The 21,775-nt window shown below is 41.7% G+C and overlaps 1 protein-coding gene across 1 annotated transcript in view; it reads left to right on the top strand.

Moving 5' to 3' along the window:
- The window catches only part of angpt4 (angiopoietin 4), a 71,026-nt gene that overhangs the window by 38,213 nt on the left and 11,038 nt on the right, over positions 1 to 21,775 (top strand). The window contains exons 2-3 of the mRNA XM_003451880.5: positions 16,902 to 17,057; positions 17,142 to 17,263. Coding sequence (XP_003451928.1) covers positions 16,902 to 17,057; positions 17,142 to 17,263 — 278 coding nt within the window. The remainder of the gene's footprint in view (positions 1 to 16,901; positions 17,058 to 17,141; positions 17,264 to 21,775) is intronic.

Genomic DNA, 21,775 nt, shown 5'->3' with positions numbered 1-21,775 from the left:
AAAACCTCGATCGTAATCAGAAAGTCGTTTTTAGGACGTGTGGGAGTACGTTTGGCTTTCTTCTTTCATAGTTAGACTGTGAAGACAAACAGGAAGGATAGAAGAGCGTGAGGGAGCAGACATGTAAGACAAAAGTCTTGGATCAGATTCAAACCCACGACGTCTCAGTTACATGATTAGCACGGCAGACCCCCGAAGGCCAAATTCCGAGCTCTTATTTGCAATTCAGTCCTGTCATTTATAAACTCGTAAGTCAGCAGCTGTTATCGCCAACAACTCAGCCCCACATCCTCAGGTTCTCTGCATTTCCCATTTCTGCAAACCACACTTTGATTTCACACTTGTAAACTTTTATTCAGCATGTGTTCACAGTCCCAGGTAGACTGTTACATGCTGTTGTGGTCAAACAACAAATGCAAGCTTCAACTGCTCCAGAATGTTGCAGCAACTTCAGAATCCAGTAAAATGTAATTAATTTAAAGCATTCATGGGATTGGTTCCTGATTGCATCCCCAAAATCCCCCAGATCCCTTTATGAGCCCTAACGCAACCTTCAGCAGATTTCCAAGGTCATTTCCTAACCGGAGCCAGAGCTATGAAGCCCCTCTAGGGTCAGCTGAGAAAAAGAGAGGCATTTATGACTCTTGGTTTATAAACTGTGCTTTTGGTTTTGTAATTCATGCCCACAGATTTGCAATCAGAGGCCACAAAGACAGATCATATTTCTTCTCTATCTTACTATGTGCATGCATTTATATACAACTACTGGAGTCCATTAACTTTTGTTTTCTCTCTCGTGTTGGCCATCTTGGCTCTGCTGGAAGTCTCTCCCTGTCATAAGTGCAGCGCACCGCTATTGTCGGGTCTTTAAACAACTTGTCTAAAGGTGTTTAAGGTTAGTGGTTGTCAGTCGGTGTATGAATAAAACTGTGGTGCAGCGGTTAGCACTGTTGCCTCACAGGACTCAAATCCATCTTTCTGTGGGGAGTCTGCATGTTCTCCCAGCATCTGTGTGGGTTCACTCTGTATTCTGAGGCACAGTCCAAACACATGCATGTGGTTAGGTTAACTGGTAATTCTTAACTGGCGTACTCTTCTCTCAGCTTATGGCTCCAAGATCCTGAATTGGATGAGAGGAAAACAGATGGATTTATGTAACTGAATGGAAAAACATCCTGTAAATTTCAAATGTAATGAATTGCTATATACATGTACATGAACTGGGATTAGTTAGAGGATGTGCTTACTGTTGAAAAGCTCCGTTCATTGTTCTGTCCAGAAAGATGTGTGTGCACTGATTATTCACATGAAGATGTGATTTATAAACTAAAAGTTTACTTGCTGTCTACAAAATATTAACTTTTTTTGGAGCTGATCAGATAGAAAACACTGCACTATGTGTTTGTTTATTTTGTGCATTTTTGTGCATTTTCTGTTTTATTTGTGATTTTAAATTTAGGTTTATATGAGATTCTCCTGATTTCATGTCATTGGTTGAAAACCTAAAGATTTTTGTAATATTGCTAGTACTGTTCCTTGAGTTAATAAAGATAAAACTACAGCTACATACAGCGCAATCTGATCTCTGAAGTGTCAATTTTGCCCTTTGGCCATGGCCAAGATTTTTTAGAAAACCCTACAAATCAGATGAACAGTCTGTTATGTCTCAAAAGAAAATGATACATCTCAACTTGCATTTACGTGCATTAAAATATACATTAAAAACTAGTGCTGTCAGCGTTAATCTCGTTAAAATGACGTTAATGCCATACCCGCATTAACGCGGCAAATCTCCGTTAGCGAGTTAATGTGCATCGCCGCGTGCGTGGGGCTGTTTCAACTCTAAAAATACTTTAAACTTGCCAGATATTTCCACTCTGGTGTTTTACTGATATTTCCACACTGGTGTTTTACTGATATTTCCACTCTGGTGTTTTACTGATGAGAATAAAGCGATGTTCAGCTGCTCCCTGTCACAAGGCTTCACCACAGCAAGTATCTCCATATATTTGAATTTTCAGAGTTTAAAGACTGGACGCCTTTCCTGATGCAAACACGAAGGGGATTTGTGTCTCTGCCTGAAACCGAATGAGCAACATTTTGCTTGCCAAGACAATATGTAAATCCACACTACAGGCCAGACATACACGAGAATATCAGTGTGCTTTAATAGAAACCCTGCAGTACTTTCTGACTTCAGACTTCCAGCCATTAAAGCGGCCCAAACTGGACCCTTCAGTGGGCCTGCTGTGGCTCCTGGGCCACATGTTTGACACCCTTGTCCTGAGAGGTTTTCTTGTACAAAACCTCTGCGACCACAGATCAGCTCTCTGACTCTTTCCACCATTGTTTGCCTTCTCCACCGAGGATTGCAACATCCACAACCACAATCACTTTTCTTCTTGCTTTACCAAACTAACATCAGCCACGCCGTCTATCATCCAGCAATAACTCCGTCATCGAGTGGCGCCCATCCAGCACCATCTGTTCATACACGCTGACGGTGACAACACTGGTCATTAATATTAAACACTGACTTTATTTGTTGTGATAGTAAATAGATTAGGACATGCAGGTAATGTTACAGACGTGCCTTTCAGCGCCTCGGATGTCCCTCTTGTCTGCGTCCGTGCAGTTTAGCTAATGTTGAGGACAGTGAGTGCAGAAATACCAGCTGCTGTTCATTTATTTTCCTACACCTTACCTGCAGCCATCACAGCCTGGGCTCAAGTATAACTATATTCTATGTTTGCATTCTTCTGCTGGTTTTGAAACCCTCTATTTTACATAAGAGCATTAACCCCTGTGGGCTGTCTTTATATATGAACCAGACAGTCGCGCAGCAGGACAGGTTATGGCCTCGAAGCGGAGCTGCAAAATCCTCTTTCCCCACCCGTTGGTTCTCCCCCTGCTGTGTCTTTGCCCTCCGACGGGCCTGGCAGATTCTTGTGCTTTCATGAAGCCTCTGCAGAGTCCACAGCCATGCTTGCTGAGGCTCTACTGTCCCCTCGCACTTTAAAAACTAACATCTGCACAACTTCACACTCACACGTGCGCGCACACATCACTGTGTTGACTTAGCCCATCTGGTCCTGATTGTGGCGAGATGATTGAGATATTTGTCGTAGCTCGTTTGCGGGGGTGTAGCGGTGACCCGGTAGGCTAACTGAGACGCACGGTCATGTGTGTATATGTTGTAGATGGATTTACTCACATGCACCCACTTGCTCATTCACTTGCACACACCAACACACATTTGCACACGCAGGCATTCAGACATGTTTTCAGTGCTGGGGATGTAACACACAGCAGACAGTTAAAAGGTCATTAAACTCTAATATTTAGGTTAGTGACACAGTGGAGGGTTTCATTAAACAGACACAGAGAGCTGTGATGCACTGCGTGTCAAACAGGAAGCTTTTCTTTTGTTTTCTTTTTTATTATCTTATCTTTTCTTATCTATTCCTGTCATGTGGGTATTTGTTTTGCAGCTGGAGTCATCAGTGAGTTATCCTGGCTGCGATTTGATCTCCAATGACAAAAATTCCAAGTAACCGGTGGTCCGAACTTCTTAGAAAAGTTACTAATGCTGGAATTTTTTGCCATATTGGAAGTGTGGCTATAGAGATATCCTGCCCGTCCAGACTAAAACACCGCCATGAAATTTGTCACAGACGGGAACGTTGTACTCAGAGTGAATGGCGTCATTTCTGGCCTCTGACAAATATCACCATCATCATTTTTGTATTAATCACATACCTTTATGCACCCTATAGCTCTGGTGTCCTGACGCTGACACCAGCCTGCTGACTACAGGATGTTTCTGTAAACGTTGGTCTCAGAAGAACCCACAGTTCAGAGTCTCGGCTGAGAGGCTACCACATCGTGCAAACCTCTTCAGCTCAGATGGATGTGTACTCAGCCTGTTTGGATGGTTTACCATTTTACATGCAGTTTTGAAAACTTGGGTTTGAACACACCGTTATTCATGTTTTGTTGCATGACTGCATGACGGTGCTGACCATCTGCTTGGACAGTCACTCCCATCTGTGCTGCTAGTTTAAGAACACTCCTGTTCTGAGCACCTTACACTTGCTTATCTTTAGTGCATGTAGGATCCTCTAACTTGTGCCAGAATGGTGACCCTTTATCTCAAATTGTATTTAGGGAGAAGTCAAAGTCAGACGGATGCACTCCTGTAGAGCGGTGAGGATTGGATGCTGTAGAGGCCTGTAGTGACAGTCTCTCACAACCCCGTGAAAAAAACAACCAGTTTGTTCCTTCCAGCGAACTACATGTGCTCTAAACCTGTGATGATTCACAACATGAACATGTTGAGTCAGTGTGACACAGAATGTGTTTTTGTGCAACTTTGAGGTCCGTGGTGAAGCACAGCCGAGCTGGAAGCATGTCAGAGCTGCACGAAGAGCTGAACTTGAAGGGGAAACGTTCTAAACTTGTTTCTGGTGAAATATATACAGAGGCTTGCAAAAGTATTCGGCTCCCTTGAACTTTTCCACATTTTGTCATATTACAGCCACAAACATGAATCAATGTTATTGGAATTCCAGGTGAAAGACCAACACAAAGTGGTGTACACGTGAGAAGTGGAACGAAAATCATACATGATTCCAAACATTTATTACAAATAAATAACTGCAAAGTGGGGTGTGTGTAATTATTCAGCCCCCTTTGGTCTGAGTGCAGTCAGTTGCCCATAGACATTGCCTGATGAGTGCTAATGACTAAATAGAGTGCACCTGTGTGTAATCTAATGTCAGTACAAATACAGCTGCTCTGTGACGGCCTCAGAGGTTGTCTAAGAGAATATTGGGAGCAACAACACCATGAAGTCCAAAGAACACAGCAGACAGGTCAGGGATAAAGTTATTGAGAAATTTAAAGCAGGCTTAGGCTACAAAAAGATTTCCCAAGCCTTGAACATCCCACGGAGCACTGTTCAAGCGATCATTCAGAAATGGAAGGAGTATGGCACAACTGTAAACCTACCAAGACAAGGCCGTCCACCTAAACTCACAGGCCGAACAAGGAGAGCGCTGATCAGAAATGCAGCCAAGAGGCCCATGGTGACTCTGGACGAGCTGCAGAGATCTACAGCTCAGGTGGGGGAATCTGTCCATAGGACAACTATTAGTCGTGCACTGCACAAAGTTGGCCTTTATGGAAGAGTGGCAAGAAGAAAGCCATTGTTAAAAGAAAACCATAAGAAGTCCCGTTTGTAGTTTGCCACAAGCCATGTGGGGGACACAGCAAACATGTGGAAGAAGGTGCTCTGGTCAGATGAGACCAAAATGGAACTTTTTGGCCAAAATGCAAAACGCTATGTGTGGTGGAAAACTAACACTGCACATCACTCTGAACACACCATCCCCACTGTCAAATATGGTGGTGGCAGCATCATGCTCTGGGGGTGCTTCTCTTCAGCAGGGACAGGGAAGCTGGTCAGAGTTGATGGGAAGATGGATGGAGCCAAATACAGGGCAATCTTGGAAGAAAACCTCTTGGAGTCTGCAAAAGACTTGAGACTGGGGCGGAGGTTCACCTTCCAGCAGGACAACGACCCTAAACATAAAGCCAGGGCAACAATGGAATGGTTTAAAACAAAACATATCCATGTGTTAGAATGGCCCAGTCAAAGTCCAGATCTAAATCCAATCGAGAATCTGTGGCAAGACCTGAAAACTGCTGTTCACAAACGCTGTCCATCTAATCTGACTGAGCTGGAGCTGTTTTGCAAAGAAGAATGGGCAAAGATTTCAGTCTGTAGATGTGCAAAGCTGGTAGAGACATACCCTAAAAGACTGGCAGCTGTAACTGCAGCAAAAGGTGGTTCTACAAAGTATTGACTCAGGGGGCTGAATAATTACGCACACCCCACTTTGCAGTTATTTATTTGTAAAAAATGTTTGGAATCATGTATGATTTTCGTTCCACTTCTCACGTGTACACCACTTTGTATTGGTCTTTCACCTGGAATTCCAATAAAATTGATTCATGTTTGTGGCTGTAATGTGACAAAATGTGGGAAAGTTCAAGGGAGCCGAATACTTTTGCAAGCCACTGTAGATATTTCACCAGAAACAAGTTTAGAACGTTTCCCCTTCAAGTTCAGCTCTTCGTGCAGCTCTGACATGCTTCCAGCTCGGCTGTGCTTCACCACGGACCTCAAAGTTGCACAAAAACTGTATGTGTGTAAGAAATTGGTCCATGAGATGACAGTGGTCTTTTTTGGGGTGTTTGACATTGAAGAAAAACATTTGCATAAATAATCTTCGCATAAAAAAAATGGTTCCGACTGTAGTCTAAAGACATTACTGGGTATCGGCATCACTGCACCAGAATCTGTGCTGTTTGTGTTTGTCCCATGGCTGGTGCAGTCTATTTGTTGGTGTCCTGTGGGAACAAGATTCAAAATAACAGGACTAATCGGGCCCCACATCACCACTTTCCCACTCCTACCTCTTTCATAATTTTAGACTTCCCATAAAAAGGATTAAAAGACACTCAGGCTTGAGTAGAGAAAATGAAAGTTAGAAATGCATCTGTTTTTCATTCAGTTTTCTTCTCTACAAACTGAGCACTGGAACATGAACTGTGTGTTTGAGCACATCCATAAATGTGTGCTCTAACAAAGATGTCAATACAACAGAAGAGTCACTTAAAGACATCCTTGGACAAAGTTTGAGTGATTTAAAAACTGCTGACAATCACATCAAACACATTTAGACACTTGTGGCTTGCATACATTCCCTCCATGAGATTTTTGAAGGCCTGACAAATTTTGCAGACAGCCAACACAAACACATAACAGTTTGTTAAAAAGGGCTCAAGTGAATTTTCATCCCCTGGAGATTTTTCCATTGCACTCTTTGCCTGGTACCAAAGCAACTGAGGTCCACGTCAGATTTAAAAGAAACCACAGTGACCCTGATGAATGAGAGGAATGAGAGTACACGCTCTCATCCATGTTCCTTTATTTACTGATTTAGAAAACTCGCTGTAAATCCACCATCTCCCCTGCTGTAGTCACCTGGGCCTGGACTATGAAGTATGGTTAGCGGGACATTCAGGTCCCTTAAGACTTAATCTATCATTTTTACCCATGATAAAAGTTAACTTCAGATGCTCTGGGATATCACTCGTACAGCTGCTGTAAAGGCATTAACAGAATAGTTTGGTGTTTCCAGGTGTGTCTGCAAACAAATGACAGCATCATTTGCATCCTAATGACTTTAACTAAAGATAAAGCTGAAGTGTGATATTTTGGGGCCTGAAAGCACATGAGGAGTCCCACTTTGGAAATGTAGGTGGCCACAAATCTTGGAGTTCTCAGACATGCTTTAGAGATTATTGCTGGGATTACATCATTTCATTTTTTGGAGATAAAGCATCGGAATTTCAGGAGCGGGCCCACGCCTCCAAACACGCCCCTTCTGGTTCTTATCTATATGTTGCACACTTGGACAAAACGACACTTCCAGGCGTGCATGAGATTGGAATCGTTTCTCTTTACTTGTTCATTTGCTCTGCAAATACACAAACACAAGCACTTTGGTTCAGCGTGGCTGCATTCTGCAGGCTGTCAGTGCACTAAAACACACAGGCCCCCCAGCTGTCCCATCCAGTGCCTGCGCGAGTGTCACTCATGGGAATCATCATTGACTAAAATATTCTAGCTGGAATGCCAGTGAGCTCAATATGTGTCAGAAATACAGTAATGAAGAACTGAATGCACCCAGTAACAATGATAAGTAGCCCAAACACATAACATTCACATATATATGTTCCCCCAGTTCTACAAGCTGTTCCTTCTCGTTTTCATGCCCCACCCTCCTCCCCTTTTTCAATCATTTCACTTCTTGACTTCTCATTAGCACGTGGGGATGTGCCAGGCTCAGGAGCCGCCGCCAGTCCCATCTGAGGCTTTCCCAAAACTGGAGCTCAATTCATGTCTAAGCCATTCACCTTTGTCTACTAAAAGCACTTTCAAACCTAAAAATGAGCCCAGCTGGTGAACTACATGATCCCAAGCTCAGACTCATTTGTTTTGTTTAAAGACCGTTTCCTCAGATATGACACATCACAGACGTGTTCTCGCTCATTGTCTTTACATCCTCAGATGTCCTTTGGTGGTGGTTCATTTTGCAGTATACAAAGTTATTGTTGCAAACAGGACTAAGGCAGCCTGGTTGGAAAAACCTGTGACTCTGATCCACCCTCACTCACATCTTCCTTACACAGACTTTTTCTGTCTCAGAAAGAGGAACATTATCTCCTTGTGGCCAACAACAAATACCAAAAAGGCTCTTAGGGATGAAGAAGATGTCTTAAATGAAGTGGAGGTTTGCAGACGTTCTAAAACATTTTTATATTTTGCTTTTGTGTCAGTGTGGAATGTGAATGTGGAGACCTGTGGCGTTCCTCCCACTGATTGAAGTATTGGCTTATAAAGGTCAGGAGCTGTTATCAGGAAGTGTAGGCGCAGGGATGAATGTGGAGCAATGAACTGGTCTGTGACCCCTGATTTGAACCTTGCAGTTCAAATCAGGGGTCAGATGTATTTTTAAATTTGTGTCAGGGACGTGGTGAAGTTACAACTTCATGTTAAGGGGCTCTTCAACTTGTTAAGTCCAGTTGTAAAAGTCACACTTTATAACCTATCAATCCTGTAATCGTGACGGTGTTATTGTATATTCCCCTTAGAGGACCATGTGCAAAGCATCTTCTCGCTGCTCTGGTGTTTTTGAAAGCACCTGTCAGGAGATGTGCTAAAGATGGAACATGTGAGGCGTGGGGAATGAAAACAGCACGTTGTGGTTTTTACAGCTTTGGACAGGTGAAAAAACACGGCAGCACTTACAGATGATTAGCAACTGACAGGAAGACGGGAATGCCTTAAAGTGCGTGTGGTTAGTGGGACACATGAGGCATATGAATTCAATGGAAAACACATTAATGAGGTATGTAGTGAGTCTGAAGTTTCATCATGTGGTAGCTTTCACAGCTCTGCTTTTACAAGAACACGACTCAGAATGTGCCTTTAGGGGGTGACAACAATAATCACCACGGGTCCGCGTACAGTAAAGTCAAGTCTGTTATTTATATCGCACATTTAAAAGTAATAGGAGCTGACTGAAAGTAGTTTCCAGTCTGGGTACATGAACTGACTGACATATGTGTGGTAAAATGAGAAATACAGCGAGAGAATTATAAAACATGATAACTGCAACCTCAGACTGAGCTGCAAGAAAGAAAAGGAAAGAGGTGCATGTGGAAAAATTAAAAGATGTCAAATAGAATAAATATAAAGTAAATAAAAGAATTCATTATTTTATTATTTCGTCTTTACTGAGGTAAATAATATCCATCTATTCATTAGTTTTCTTATCAACTTCAGGGTTGTGAGGGGAGGCTGGTGTCTAAGCTAATGACAACAAGGAATACTTTATTTATCCTAAAAGCTGGGAATGGGAGAGGTGGAGTCATCATGGTTACCAGTACATCAGAAGGACCAGCACAGACCATTTACACTCAGTTTACAATGTAAAATCTCCAGATAACCTAACGCGCGTGTCTTTGGACTGTGGGAGGCAGAACGGAGAACCCGGACGAATCCCATGCCGACACGGGAATCCAAACTCTGCACAGACTCCAGACTCAAACCAAAGTGACGGTGCCACCGACCGCAGCACCGTGCCAACCAACGCCTCATAAACAAAGACATGATTTTACTTGGAAATATTAAAATAACAAAATATAGCTTTGGTTCCAGTTAAATTCCTCTAACAAACACGTGCTTCTTAAAATCTCAAACATATTTGACTTTTCTCATTTTTAATCATTTAATTTCATATCAATATTATTATTTTATACCACAGGCATAATGCATGTTATTGAATTAACATCAAATTATATAATCATTATTATATTGTTTCAGCATTATGTTATATCTTATTTTAATCCAGTTCAGGCTGCCGAGTCCTCTCCCAAGAGTAACAACATCCCACATCTTTGGGCAAGAAGAAACTTATTTTAGAAACTTTTAGCTTTTTTGTGATATATTAGAGTTTTACCTTAAATTTGAAATGAAGTTATATGTGGATTTATTCTATGTCATGGTAAATGGCCTGTATTTGTATAGCGCTTTACACATCCAGTCATCACCCATTCACACACTGGTGATGCTACATTGTAGCCACAGCCACCCTGGGGCGCACTGACAGAGGCGAGGCTGCTGGGCACTGGCGCCACTGGGCCCTCTGACCACCACCAGTAGGCAACGGGTGAAGTGTCTTGCCCAAGGACACAACGACCAAGACTGTCAGAGCCGGGGCTCGAACCGGCAACCTTCCGATTACAAGACGAACTGCCAACTCTTGAACCACGGTCGCCCCATGTTCAGTTCTGTACAATATTGGTCAAAAGTACACATCAGTTTGTGTCTTTGTCTCCCCATTGGTCTTTTACTCTATGAAAGGACCGTCTTAGCTACTCTCTTCCTTCACACACACACACACACACACACACACACACACACACACACACACACACACACACAATCGTTTTCATATCTTAGTGAGGACATCTAATTTACATAATGCTTTCCCTAGCCTAACCCTAACCATCAAAAACGAATGCCTAAACCTAACCATAACGTAATTGTAAGCCTGACGCTAAAACTACATTTTGAGTCTCAAAAATGGCTTCAACCTCGTGGGGACCTGGATCACGGTCCCGATAAGTGACTGTTAGTCCCCACAAGTATAGCAGCATGCCCATTTTCTGTCCTCACAAAGATGTCTAAACACACGCACATACACATAAACCCTCTTGCAGAGTATGATGAGATGTTTTCAGGTTTTTTTGGTTTAAATGTGGCTGTTTTGGGAAGCCGTGACATGCGTGTGTCCTCTCATGTGCTCCTCGCTGTCCTCTCATACACATTATATATTTATGAATTATTTAACAGCAGCAATTTTCCGTTGAGCTTGTGGGAAGCAGCTGTTGTTAAGGAAGCATCGGGCTCTTTGTTTGGGAAGCTCATGTTGGATGTGTTCATCTTATGGGTCAGATGTTCTCAGGCAAAGTATGGACTGAAAGTAACCCCTTACCTTGGAAAGTATGTTATTATTACTGTCACATAATTTTCATTTGTGCATTTGTGTAAAAATAAAACTTCTACAATGTAGTAGTGCAAAGTAGAAGTATTTGAGTAGTTTATATTGCAGCTACCTCAGAGGTTTGCAGAAGATCCTGACTGGCTGTTCTGTTTTACTTTTAGTGACTAAATAAGGTGCAGGATAGTTATCAGATTTTACAGTATTCAGTTGTTTGATGGTACGAGGTTCTGGAAAGGCAACGAAACACATTTAATAGAGCTATCTTGACCAAATGTCTCTTTGCGTTGATAGCTTTCATGCTAAAGGCTTGGAAGTAAAGCAAACCTGTTTACAAAATGAAATTTGGCCCATAAATTGTGTTTTTAATCTCGGATTGAATATTGCAGTTAAACTGTCAAGTTTTGCCGCACATGCAGGAAAAATGTGGTTTCCTCTTAACAACAATCACAGTTTTTAACTTTATCAAGTAACTATATGTTTAAATTCTTTGCTTTGCCCCCCACCAAGTCCTAATATGATTTTTTGTGCTTATCTGCGTTGTGTCCCGACACTGGAGCTTCATAAGGAAATGAAATTCTGTCCAGACTACCTTTAGGGATTCCTGTCTGTATCAGAAAGACCAGCATTAAGCAGGTGTCACACCTCCGGCACAACCACTGAAATAACTTCACTCAGCAGCTCATCACTGCACAGATCTTCACAAATAAAGAGAGTTTATTTAAATTTATAAATGTTATGCAGTTATCTAAACAAAAAGTGATGAAGTATCCTGATTATGATCCTCTGCACATGAGACCCTGGAGTCAAGTTCATGCATGAGGCATGCACAGAGAGCGCGGGGGGGGGGAACAAAAGTTGGCGAGTGCGCAAAAAGAGGAGAGAGCAAAGGTCGGGTACCATGCAGGCAGATATATTTGCCTACAGTGCAGCAGTGCTCAAATGAAGCCTGAGGCTGTTGGCTCGTTCTGACGGCTTATAAAGTTCTGATTTTCAGCCAAAACATCTGGCCGCTCTAATACTTACAGGCACGCTGCAATAATATAACACGATCTGCAAGTGTGTCTTTTTTGTCTCCTGTTCAGCTGGATCGAACTCAGCATGTCTGTCCAAGTCAAAATATATCATTATGTAGGCTAATAGATGGGAAGATCGGAATTAGGAGGAGGAGCGATGTGCGCTGCAGTCGTGGATGACGAACAAACACTAAAGTTAATTATCTAAATGTCTTCTGTTGCTTTTTGTGTGTGTGTCTATGTTTGCACAGGGTTTACAGACACTTCTATAGAAAACTTATAATCCCACATGCTGGCAATATTTCCACATTTACACTTGATAATATCTTCATTTTGCTATCCACTGACACCTGCATTCTTATTTTAGCTTCCAGGCCGGTCTGCACACCTTTCCATCCGTGGCCTCAAACAAAAATTCTCCTTTGCAAAGAAAATCTTCCTCCATATAAACAGAAACCAGCGGGCGACGTCAACTATGCCAATGCCAACTTCAATGTCAAATATTTGCTTAACAGAAATTTTTTCAGGCTTGTTAGGTGAATCACTCAAGCTTAAAAAGATTGTGGTCATGGGGAAAGGAGCTGTTGAGAAACAGGACTTAAACCCTCGTTTTTGATGGTGAGCTGACCTCCAAACTTCTCATTTCACTGCACTCAAACATCACACTGCTTCCTTCCTTGGCACTAAAGATAAACACAGAGTTGATTTTAGCTGTTTGAGCAGAGGGGCGGCTGCAGCCATGTTTCAGTCCCTCAGCGCACCTTCACCTCCTCAGCTGCCAACTCACATCCCGACACACTTCAACGACGCACGGTGCACTTGTTACCCTAGATCGCTATCGTTGCTACTTGCCTGTGCGTCAGTGCTGTTATCGGGGCTGTTTGGCGACACCACCCCCGCGCCCCCACCCACTCTCCTCCCCCCTGTCCCCTGTGAAGTCACCCAGAGGGCCAGATCACAGCAAAGCCAACATGTGGTTTGAGTTAGCGTCTCAGAAACCAGCCCTCCATACGTGGGGTTGTGTGCGTAATCCCAGGGCTCGCTGGTCAGGCTCTGCTTGTGTAGTGTGTAATTGTGAGCGCAGAGCTAATTGTGTTTGTGTGTGTGACTGTTTTTATAAATATATGCCAGTCTTAAAAGGAAGTAGTAGATTGCGTGTGGTTGTATCCTCACACAGGAAGTCAGCATGCTCTGTCTCTGGGGACTGAACAAAACCGAGAACTAATTTTAAATCTCAAGTGTATTTAGTCGCTCTCTCACACATAGGCAGCATATTTCTGTCCATACTGTGTCTGTTTCCGCCTCTCTGGCTCTGCTGGTTGGACTGCGCAGCAGCCAGGTGGAGGTTTTGGCTTTCATCAAACTTTTATCTGCACGGCATCTCAGGAAGCAGAGCAGGAGGGAGAAATGAACCGGCTCGTTCCAGCTATTTTCTCCTTTGCTGATTATTTGATTAAGTTCTCGCTGTGACAGAGCATCAGATTTTTCCTCTCTCTCTTTATTCCAGGTTAGCTCGATTTACTTGCTCACACAAAAGTCCCTAAGAAAGGCCATTTGAATTTGTGACTGCTGCGATAGGCATCTCCCTACTTGTAAAATCATTTTCTGATTGAACAGAGCGATGCTTGTTCAATCTGAATCCGAACTGAAGCAGACTAAACATAATAGCACTGGAATCACTTTAATTGGTTAGTGAAAATGAGTAATAGTGCCGTCAGCATGCGTGAAGAATGATGAACATGATAAGGTCAATCAACGAGGATAACATCGGCAGCTGAAGGGAATAAAAGCATGAAAACATAGCATTGCTGAAAATCAGGCGGTACTTATTAAAAATGAATCACCTGTCAGTGTTTAGCAGTCATAACAAGTGAGTTAAAGCCAGAGTCTGAAGCACTTTTTACACATGAACCCGTTGGCAGCATCGGGAAGGAACAGTTTTCCATTATGTAGACTATTTAAAATGAAAGAACATTAATTATTGACACACAATAAACAGTGAAAGAAACACAATCACAATCATAATCTGGGTTATCAGAGGTGGGGAGGCGTCCATAGGAAATCATAATATTTTTCATACATGCATACACACGTATTAATGAAAAGAGGTGACGCAAGTATTAAAATGATAATCCGAAAAGTCTGATAATAAGTAACTACAGCTTTAAGATAAATAGCATGGAGTGCAATATCTATGAAATACTGTGGAACAGATGAAGAGAACAGCACAAATACTTAAAGTACATTAAACTGATTTCAGGAAAGTCTTTGAGGAAATGTAATTACTTACATTGCACTACAGGTCCTGTCCATGCTCTGCCTGATGATACTGGTCTTATATAGCTTTTTATGATTAACAGTACTTTAGCCAATGGAACTGATTTCCCCAACTTTGTCTTTTGTTGGCATTTGTTTATCATTATATCAAAAACTAGTTAATTAAGTTTGATCTAAAATCTAATCTTGATCAGGCTTCATGTTTTTTAACCATTTCTTGAATTCCTGTCATTGCTTCAACTCATGTTCGTAGATTTTGTTCATGTGCTCCACTCAGTCACCTGCACACGATGCTCATGTATTGATCTTGTGATGAGTATCTATTTGAACACATGAGATGATCCTGCGATGCATTTTTTTCCTGATTTTTTAGGGAAATACAGACATTCATGTGCTTTTCATTCATTCATGTGATTTTCAGTTTAGGCAAAGTAAATCTGTTTTCGCTCCAAAAACATTTTTAAAAATATCTGTGTAAAAATGTAATAATGAAACACAAAAGAAACACTGATGCCAAACCACAACTAAATTTAAACACTACTTAAACCTTTGAAAAATGTCACTATTGGGAATAACAAATTAGGTTTTGCAACGAGACCCCTGCAAGAAAAGTGATCCACACCAGAGCCAAATGTGCTCTGGGCACTCTGGCCTGAACTTTGCTCCGTTGGTAACTGGCCGTCCCGCTGGGACCAATCTGTTTGTTGGTCCAGCGATATATTTATCAACTCCTTCTTCTCCGTGGCACTGACATCCTGAGGACGTGGAGACTGAGGCACGAATGGATGGCTGGATGGATAGATTATTTATTTGTCGGGGGTTGAAGATTACAGCATGGCAGTGCGAGCTGGCATGGGTTGATATTCCCAGAGATGGAGAGACCTGCGTCTTTATATACCAGACCCCCCGACATGTTTTATTAACATGTTTGATTTGGTGAACTTGATACGCTGAGTGGGTGGTTTTCCAGAATAAAACAACTCACTGCTGAACTTGTGGAAAGACTCACCACAAGTCGTTTTATTTTAGCCGTGACATCAAACTTACTCATTAGCTTTTCATCACATACTTGTCTTTTCTGTTTTATTGGCTCTGTGTCTTTTTAACCATGCGGTGCCCTGCACCTGTATGAACACTCGTGGGATCCAGATGATGAATCCCAGTGGTTGTAGCTGAGACAAACCCTCAGTAAATACTGAATAGTACACTGGGATAACACTATAACACCAAAAATGGCAGTTTCCCCATCAGTGTCCCCAAAGAGCAAATCAACAGCCAAAATGAACAAGTCGTCCACAACAAAGTCCAAGTTAAAGTCTTTAATCCAGCAGAAATGTTGTGAAAAGACAAAAGTGAAGCGTTTATGGGAGGAAACTCGCCAACATCGTGAATGTTTTCTGGGCATTATAACAGACTAAAAGTGGATCACGCCAAGTAATAAAAACAAAGGATCTTAAACTGTTGCCCTCACAGATAATAATAATATTGGATCCTTTTCTTAAATAAACAAAAAGTCCAATATTTTAATTTCCTTTTATTAGTTGGCCTGTCTTTTTCTAGGACATCCAGGACTAAAATCAGATGGTGCTGTGTTCATGTTTATGCAGAAATTTGCTATATTTCAGCTGCTCTGGATCCTGTGGGTTGAACATTGGTTCCTCGTTGGGTTGGCTCATCCTACAGGGTTTCAGCCTCAGTCTTGAGGCTGAGTCAGTGGCTTGAATACTGTGTGCTGTTTTTCTTAAAGCTTTTCCTGAGCTGTTAGCATGCTGATTACCACTACAAACTGGAAATACTGGAAGGATTTGTAGTTGAAGGGTAGGGGCTTATGGAGCATGCAGGATAGAAGAAATGCTGTTCTCTTGCTGCATGACCCTCTATTCCAATTTTGTTGTACTATTGTATTAAGTATGACTGTGCAATGACAAAAAGTTATCTTATGCTCTCGAGTTTGGGTTCCTGGCCCAGAAGCCTGTTTTAATGCATCCAACTAACAGCTCCATGTTTTATTGGTGGGATACAGTTTTATGTTGGAATGCTGTGTTTTTCCTCCAAACACTTCTCATTCCAAATCAGAAACTTTTAATTTAATTTACACACAAAACATTGTTCGGCCATTGCAGACGGACACCAGTGATCTTTTTGGAGAGCCGAGGCTTTTCTTCTCTCTTCTCGATGCTCAGTGTCGTCTTGCTTCTGAGAGATGCATTTTACATGCTACAGGTTACTACAGGGTGAGCAGTAATATCCCTGATGAGAACACGCCTCATTCTTGAAGGGATCTCTGTTGTTTTTAAGATCATTTAGTTTGAAGTCAGTCTGTTTGAATCTGGGTGGATGCCTCCGCTGAGATGACTGGATGTGCGCTGGATGGATTTCTTTGTGTCTCTTGTGTCTTTACAGTTTTACTTCTCAATTTCCTCTCATATAACAAACTCTGTCACCTTGTGTTTCCCTTTGGTTGATGCAGTTGGAGAACTTCATTCAGAAGAACAACAGGCGTGACGTTGCCAACATGCAGTCGCATGTCGTTCACAACCAAACGGCCACGATGCTGGAAATCGGCACGAACCTGCTCACGCACACAGCAGAGCAGACACGCAAGCTCCATGTGGTCGAAGCAAAGGTAAGGAGCTGCCAGCGTGCCAGTGAACCTGTCATCTAAAAACAGACTTTTGTGGGTTTATTCTCTGTTTTTGTTTTTCATCAGGTTCTAAACCACACATCTCAGATAGAGATAAAGCTTCTGGAGAATTCTCTGTCCACCAACAAGCTGGAAAAGGAACTGTTACTGCAAACTTCAGAGATCAGCCGGCTGCGAGATAAGAACAGGTGGGAAATGTTCTTGTTCAGTCAGTGTCTGCATAGGTGGAAAATTAATCATAAAACCAATTTAAAATCACTCTGAGTAAAGACAAAGGCTAAAAGGACTACTTTTTTGTGCAATCGAATGCTTGTACGGGGTTTGTCCTGACTCAGAATCAGCCTTTGGGGGACATTTGATTAACAAAAACATCTGCTGTGAGTTAATCAAGTTAATAAAACCTCGGTTAACAAAACTGGTTAAGAAACAAGAATAATACAGGAAGGGATTGAAGCCTCTTTGAGTGAGGCAGGATTTATTTTTTCTGTACAAGACCAACTCTGCAATAGTGAAGTTAGCACAACACAACATTTAAAAGCAGCTGCCAAGCGATCATGTGAGACTGAACCGAGGGACGCCGTACACTTCTACGACAGAGACATGTCGCAAAGTAGCCACACCTCATATAACCTCCTTTCTAACACTAATAAAGACCACAGCTTGCAAAAGGAACATCATATTGTATTCATTAAGACTCCAGCTAGCAGCTGACCCTATAAAGTCACTGAGGTCATAGATCAAGTTAGCCTAAGGGTAGTTTTCCCACACACTTTTATAAAACTAGACTTCTTTTGGCGTCAGAGAAATTAATCTGGGTTTGAGGCACTTCAGCACTGACTTTACTATCACAACTGGAGACTATGTTTATCTTTTATATACTATGACCTCATCAGGATCCCAGTGTTATATTTTGTCAAAACATAATGAAACTGATTGGATAATATATGTATGACTGATGAGCTTTTCTAGTAACTATTAAAAAAATGTTCTTTGCCCTCATAAAAATAAAGCCATTATTTAATGAAAATGTAGCTGAAATATATCGAATCAAATGTTCATTTCTGATCAGATTACATTAAATTAATTTTTTTACATTCTACTTCTGTTCTAAATTACATGTAAAGATTTACCTTTAACCAGCTACTACTTTTGGGTGTAAATTTTTGTTTCGTGTTCCTGAGATCAAACAAAATGATTATCTTACAGTTATTTACACAGAAAAGAAATTCTGACTGAATGTTTTGCTTGATTTTATGACAAGTTTGGGTAAAAACCTGGATTTATTTTGCTATTTTCTTAATATAGTTGAAATACATTTTAAAAGACTTCAAACACATTGTGTTTTCTTGTATTTATTACAGGTGGTCTAATACATTTAATAAGCACTGTATATTCACCTGTTTATAGTTTTATGTATTTGGAAGTCAAGTATTTATTAGAATGGATATTGTTGGATATTGAATGGATCAGGCTTTGTGTGCTCGGTGCTGCAGCCCCCTGGGGCTCCTGCACTGTGGTCACTGGGTCTTTCTTTCTTTTTTCTTTTCCGTCCGCCCGGTCTTCTCTGTTATGGTTGTAATGATCCAAAATAAAAAATCCTAATAAAATTCTAATAAAATATGACTGTCAAGTGGACCATTATAACAAACAAAAGTAAATCTGTTTGGCATTTTTTGGACTTCAGAAAACAGTTCTGAATGCTACACTGCCGGACACGGCAGCGAAAAAAAAGACTGGACAAGGTTCAAATAAAATTTTTTTGCAGTGCACACGATGTAGCTGACAGGTTCAGATTCCACTTTTCAGAAATATTGGATCTGCCTCTAGACATGATGTCAAAATGTTGCTTCTTCAGCAGATCAACATAAAGAACAACAACTTAACTTCATGCCGTTTTGCGTACATCCATGATCAGCCTCTTTAGTAGTGGCATATTTCTGAGATTTCCCCTGAGACAGATAAATGTCTAAAACACATTCTGTTGCAGTCTGACAGAAAAAAAGACGAGCAGCTTATCAGTGACAACATCTGAAATACAAGCAAATCATCACAGCGACGTAAATATGTCCTCAGCTGTTACTGCAAGACGCAGAAATATTTGGAGACACAATATTTTTGTCATTTTTCATTCTGAGGCGAACTTGGACCGTGCACTGTGCAGTAAAGCATGCAGAGCAATTATCGAGCATGTTTACAGTAACAGACAAACAGAGTGCGTGTGCGGGTGTGTGAGACTGTGGTGAAGAGGGAACATTCACTGATGATCAGCCACAACATCAAAAACACAATTGAAGTCGATACAAATCAGTAACATTGATCATCTTGTTATCATGAGATGTTCTGCTGGGACCCCATCGTCCTGGCTTTCATGTGGATTTTACTTTGACACGTATGAAGGAAATAAGGCGATGAGACCTTTCTAAACAAATGTAGGTGTCATGTTTGGTCCAGATACAGAAAATGGGCAACCAAACTAGTCTGACAATGCAATCAAAGAAGAGCTGATAACATGTCACATGATATAGAAATGATACAGATCTGAATTCTGTTAAAGTCCTAAGTTGGAGTTTATCCCTGCTGCAAACTGAAGCCAAAGTAGTTTGCATCACTGAACACATTATTAGCAATCGTGTCTTAGTTTGTGTCAACAAAACTGACATCTTTGTGTCTTTTGTGTCCGATTCCTCCTGATTTCTAGTAGCAGAGACTTCTAGAAATCCTGAAACCATAAACACCCACACAATACATTTTTGGCTCGCATACTTTTGAGACCTCAGTAAAGCAGCTGTCTGAATCTACAAGAGTACATAAACTTTGCACACATTTTAACACACACATTCACACACACCACTTCACTCATGCTGCACAAACCACAGCGATCAGTGGCTCCCCATCAGTCCACACTACATTAGCGTTTCCCCGTTCATGTGCGGGTCAGCATGTTGAAGTGATCAGAACCAGAAGCTGATAACGTGTTTCAGCTCCTAATGTGACCAAAGTCTCACCTGCTAATGTAGAATAACATCAGTCATCGCTGTAAACGAGCTGCATGATACAGCATGATGGTGGTTCACGTCTGACTCATGTCAGCTACACCTCTCAGAAAGTGGACGTGTGGTTCTACAATTCATTTTCACTTATTACTGAACTGCAGGAGAGTATTGAAGCCTAAATCCTCTTAATATCAGTTTACTTATTTATGTAGAAAGTGTGTATGAAAAATTGTGTTTACTGTTCACTGTATACTGCGTTAAATTCAATTCACTTCTATTCTATTTCATTTATACAGTGCCAATCACAGCAACAGTCGCCTCAAGGCGCTTTATACTGTAAGGTAGACCCTACATGGCGGGGCCATCTGCTGCGACCCGGTTGGGGTGAGAGAAGGAAGACAGGATAAAGACATGATGTGGAAGAGAGACAGAGATTATTAACAACGTTAAATAACATTATGTGTCAAATTTTTAATCTTAAAATCTAAAAAAACTGCAGAATTAATGGTGCTTTGAATCAGCCTCAAGAGACTGTATGGTTGGCTAATTAGCATGCTAACATGCTAATCTCTGATGGTAAAGACACGAAATGTTATTTTGGCGCATTTAGCTGAGTGTTTTTTTAAAAAGCAGATGTTATGAGTGAGGCGTGGATCTGACTGCCAGGCCAAAGTAACTGCATCAGGGGTGGGCAACTCCAGGAATCAAGGGCCGGTGTCCTGCAGGTTTTAGATGTGTCCTTGATCTAACACAGCTGATTCAAATTGCTGAATCACCTCCTCAACATGTCTTGAAGTTCTCCAGAGGCCTGGTGTGCTGACCCAGGGTGAGATCTAAAACCTGCAGGACACCGGCACTTGAGGCCTGGAGTTGGACACCCCTGCACTGCATGATCACATGGAAGCAGTCTGTCAATCACAACGTGTGCCCTGTTCTTCTGCACACTAACTGGGACCATTGTTTGCAAAATGTACATCATGTTACATCTAATAAGACTTGCAACACAGCGATTGAGCCCACAGTCTCACCAGAAAGGTGTTTAACAAGACAGAAGTGAGAAGTGGTCAGTTGGATTTTATTGCCTCGCTGTTTGGTAGCTTTGGTGGAACCAACAGTCATGATCAACACTAATGTACAGTGTAAGGCCATGAACATGGGTGTTGGATCCACATGGAGAAACTTTGACCCTTCAAAGTTTGAGTCTTGCTCATCAGCTATTTAATACTATTTTTAAAAATAGTGTTCTGATAATGGCTGCCAGCAGTTAGTGTGTATTCAGCATATTTTCACCACACAGGTCACTTAGATAGAGCTTAGTTGTAGAAACATTTAAAAGAAGATAAAAATTTCCCACTGGACTCCTGCAGACCAACGCACTCTTAGCGAGTTTAAACTGGAAGTTCAGCCACTTCGAGTGTCCCACGTTCCCCTCTGAAACTCCTGCCAGTCCTTCATCGGGTTTCATTCATTTGGCTCATACTTTGTTGACCCAACTGTGGGCTGGAGTCTATTTCCAGTGGCTCTGCTGCTGGTTCAGCTGCACAGATAACGAGAACTGTAGTCTGATCTGGCAGCAGAAATAGAATAGAATGCCTTTATTGTCACTATACAGTTGTACAATGAGATACAGAGCATCTCCTACTCAGTGCAAACATGCTGGGGGGGGGGAGATACAGTTCTGCAGCGCTATATACATATGGACAGTAT

This window comes from Oreochromis niloticus, linkage group LG5, assembly GCF_001858045.2.
Source record: "Oreochromis niloticus isolate F11D_XX linkage group LG5, O_niloticus_UMD_NMBU, whole genome shotgun sequence".
NCBI lineage: Eukaryota > Metazoa > Chordata > Actinopteri > Cichliformes > Cichlidae > Oreochromis > Oreochromis niloticus.
This window is presented reverse-complemented; position numbering and strand designations above follow the sequence as displayed.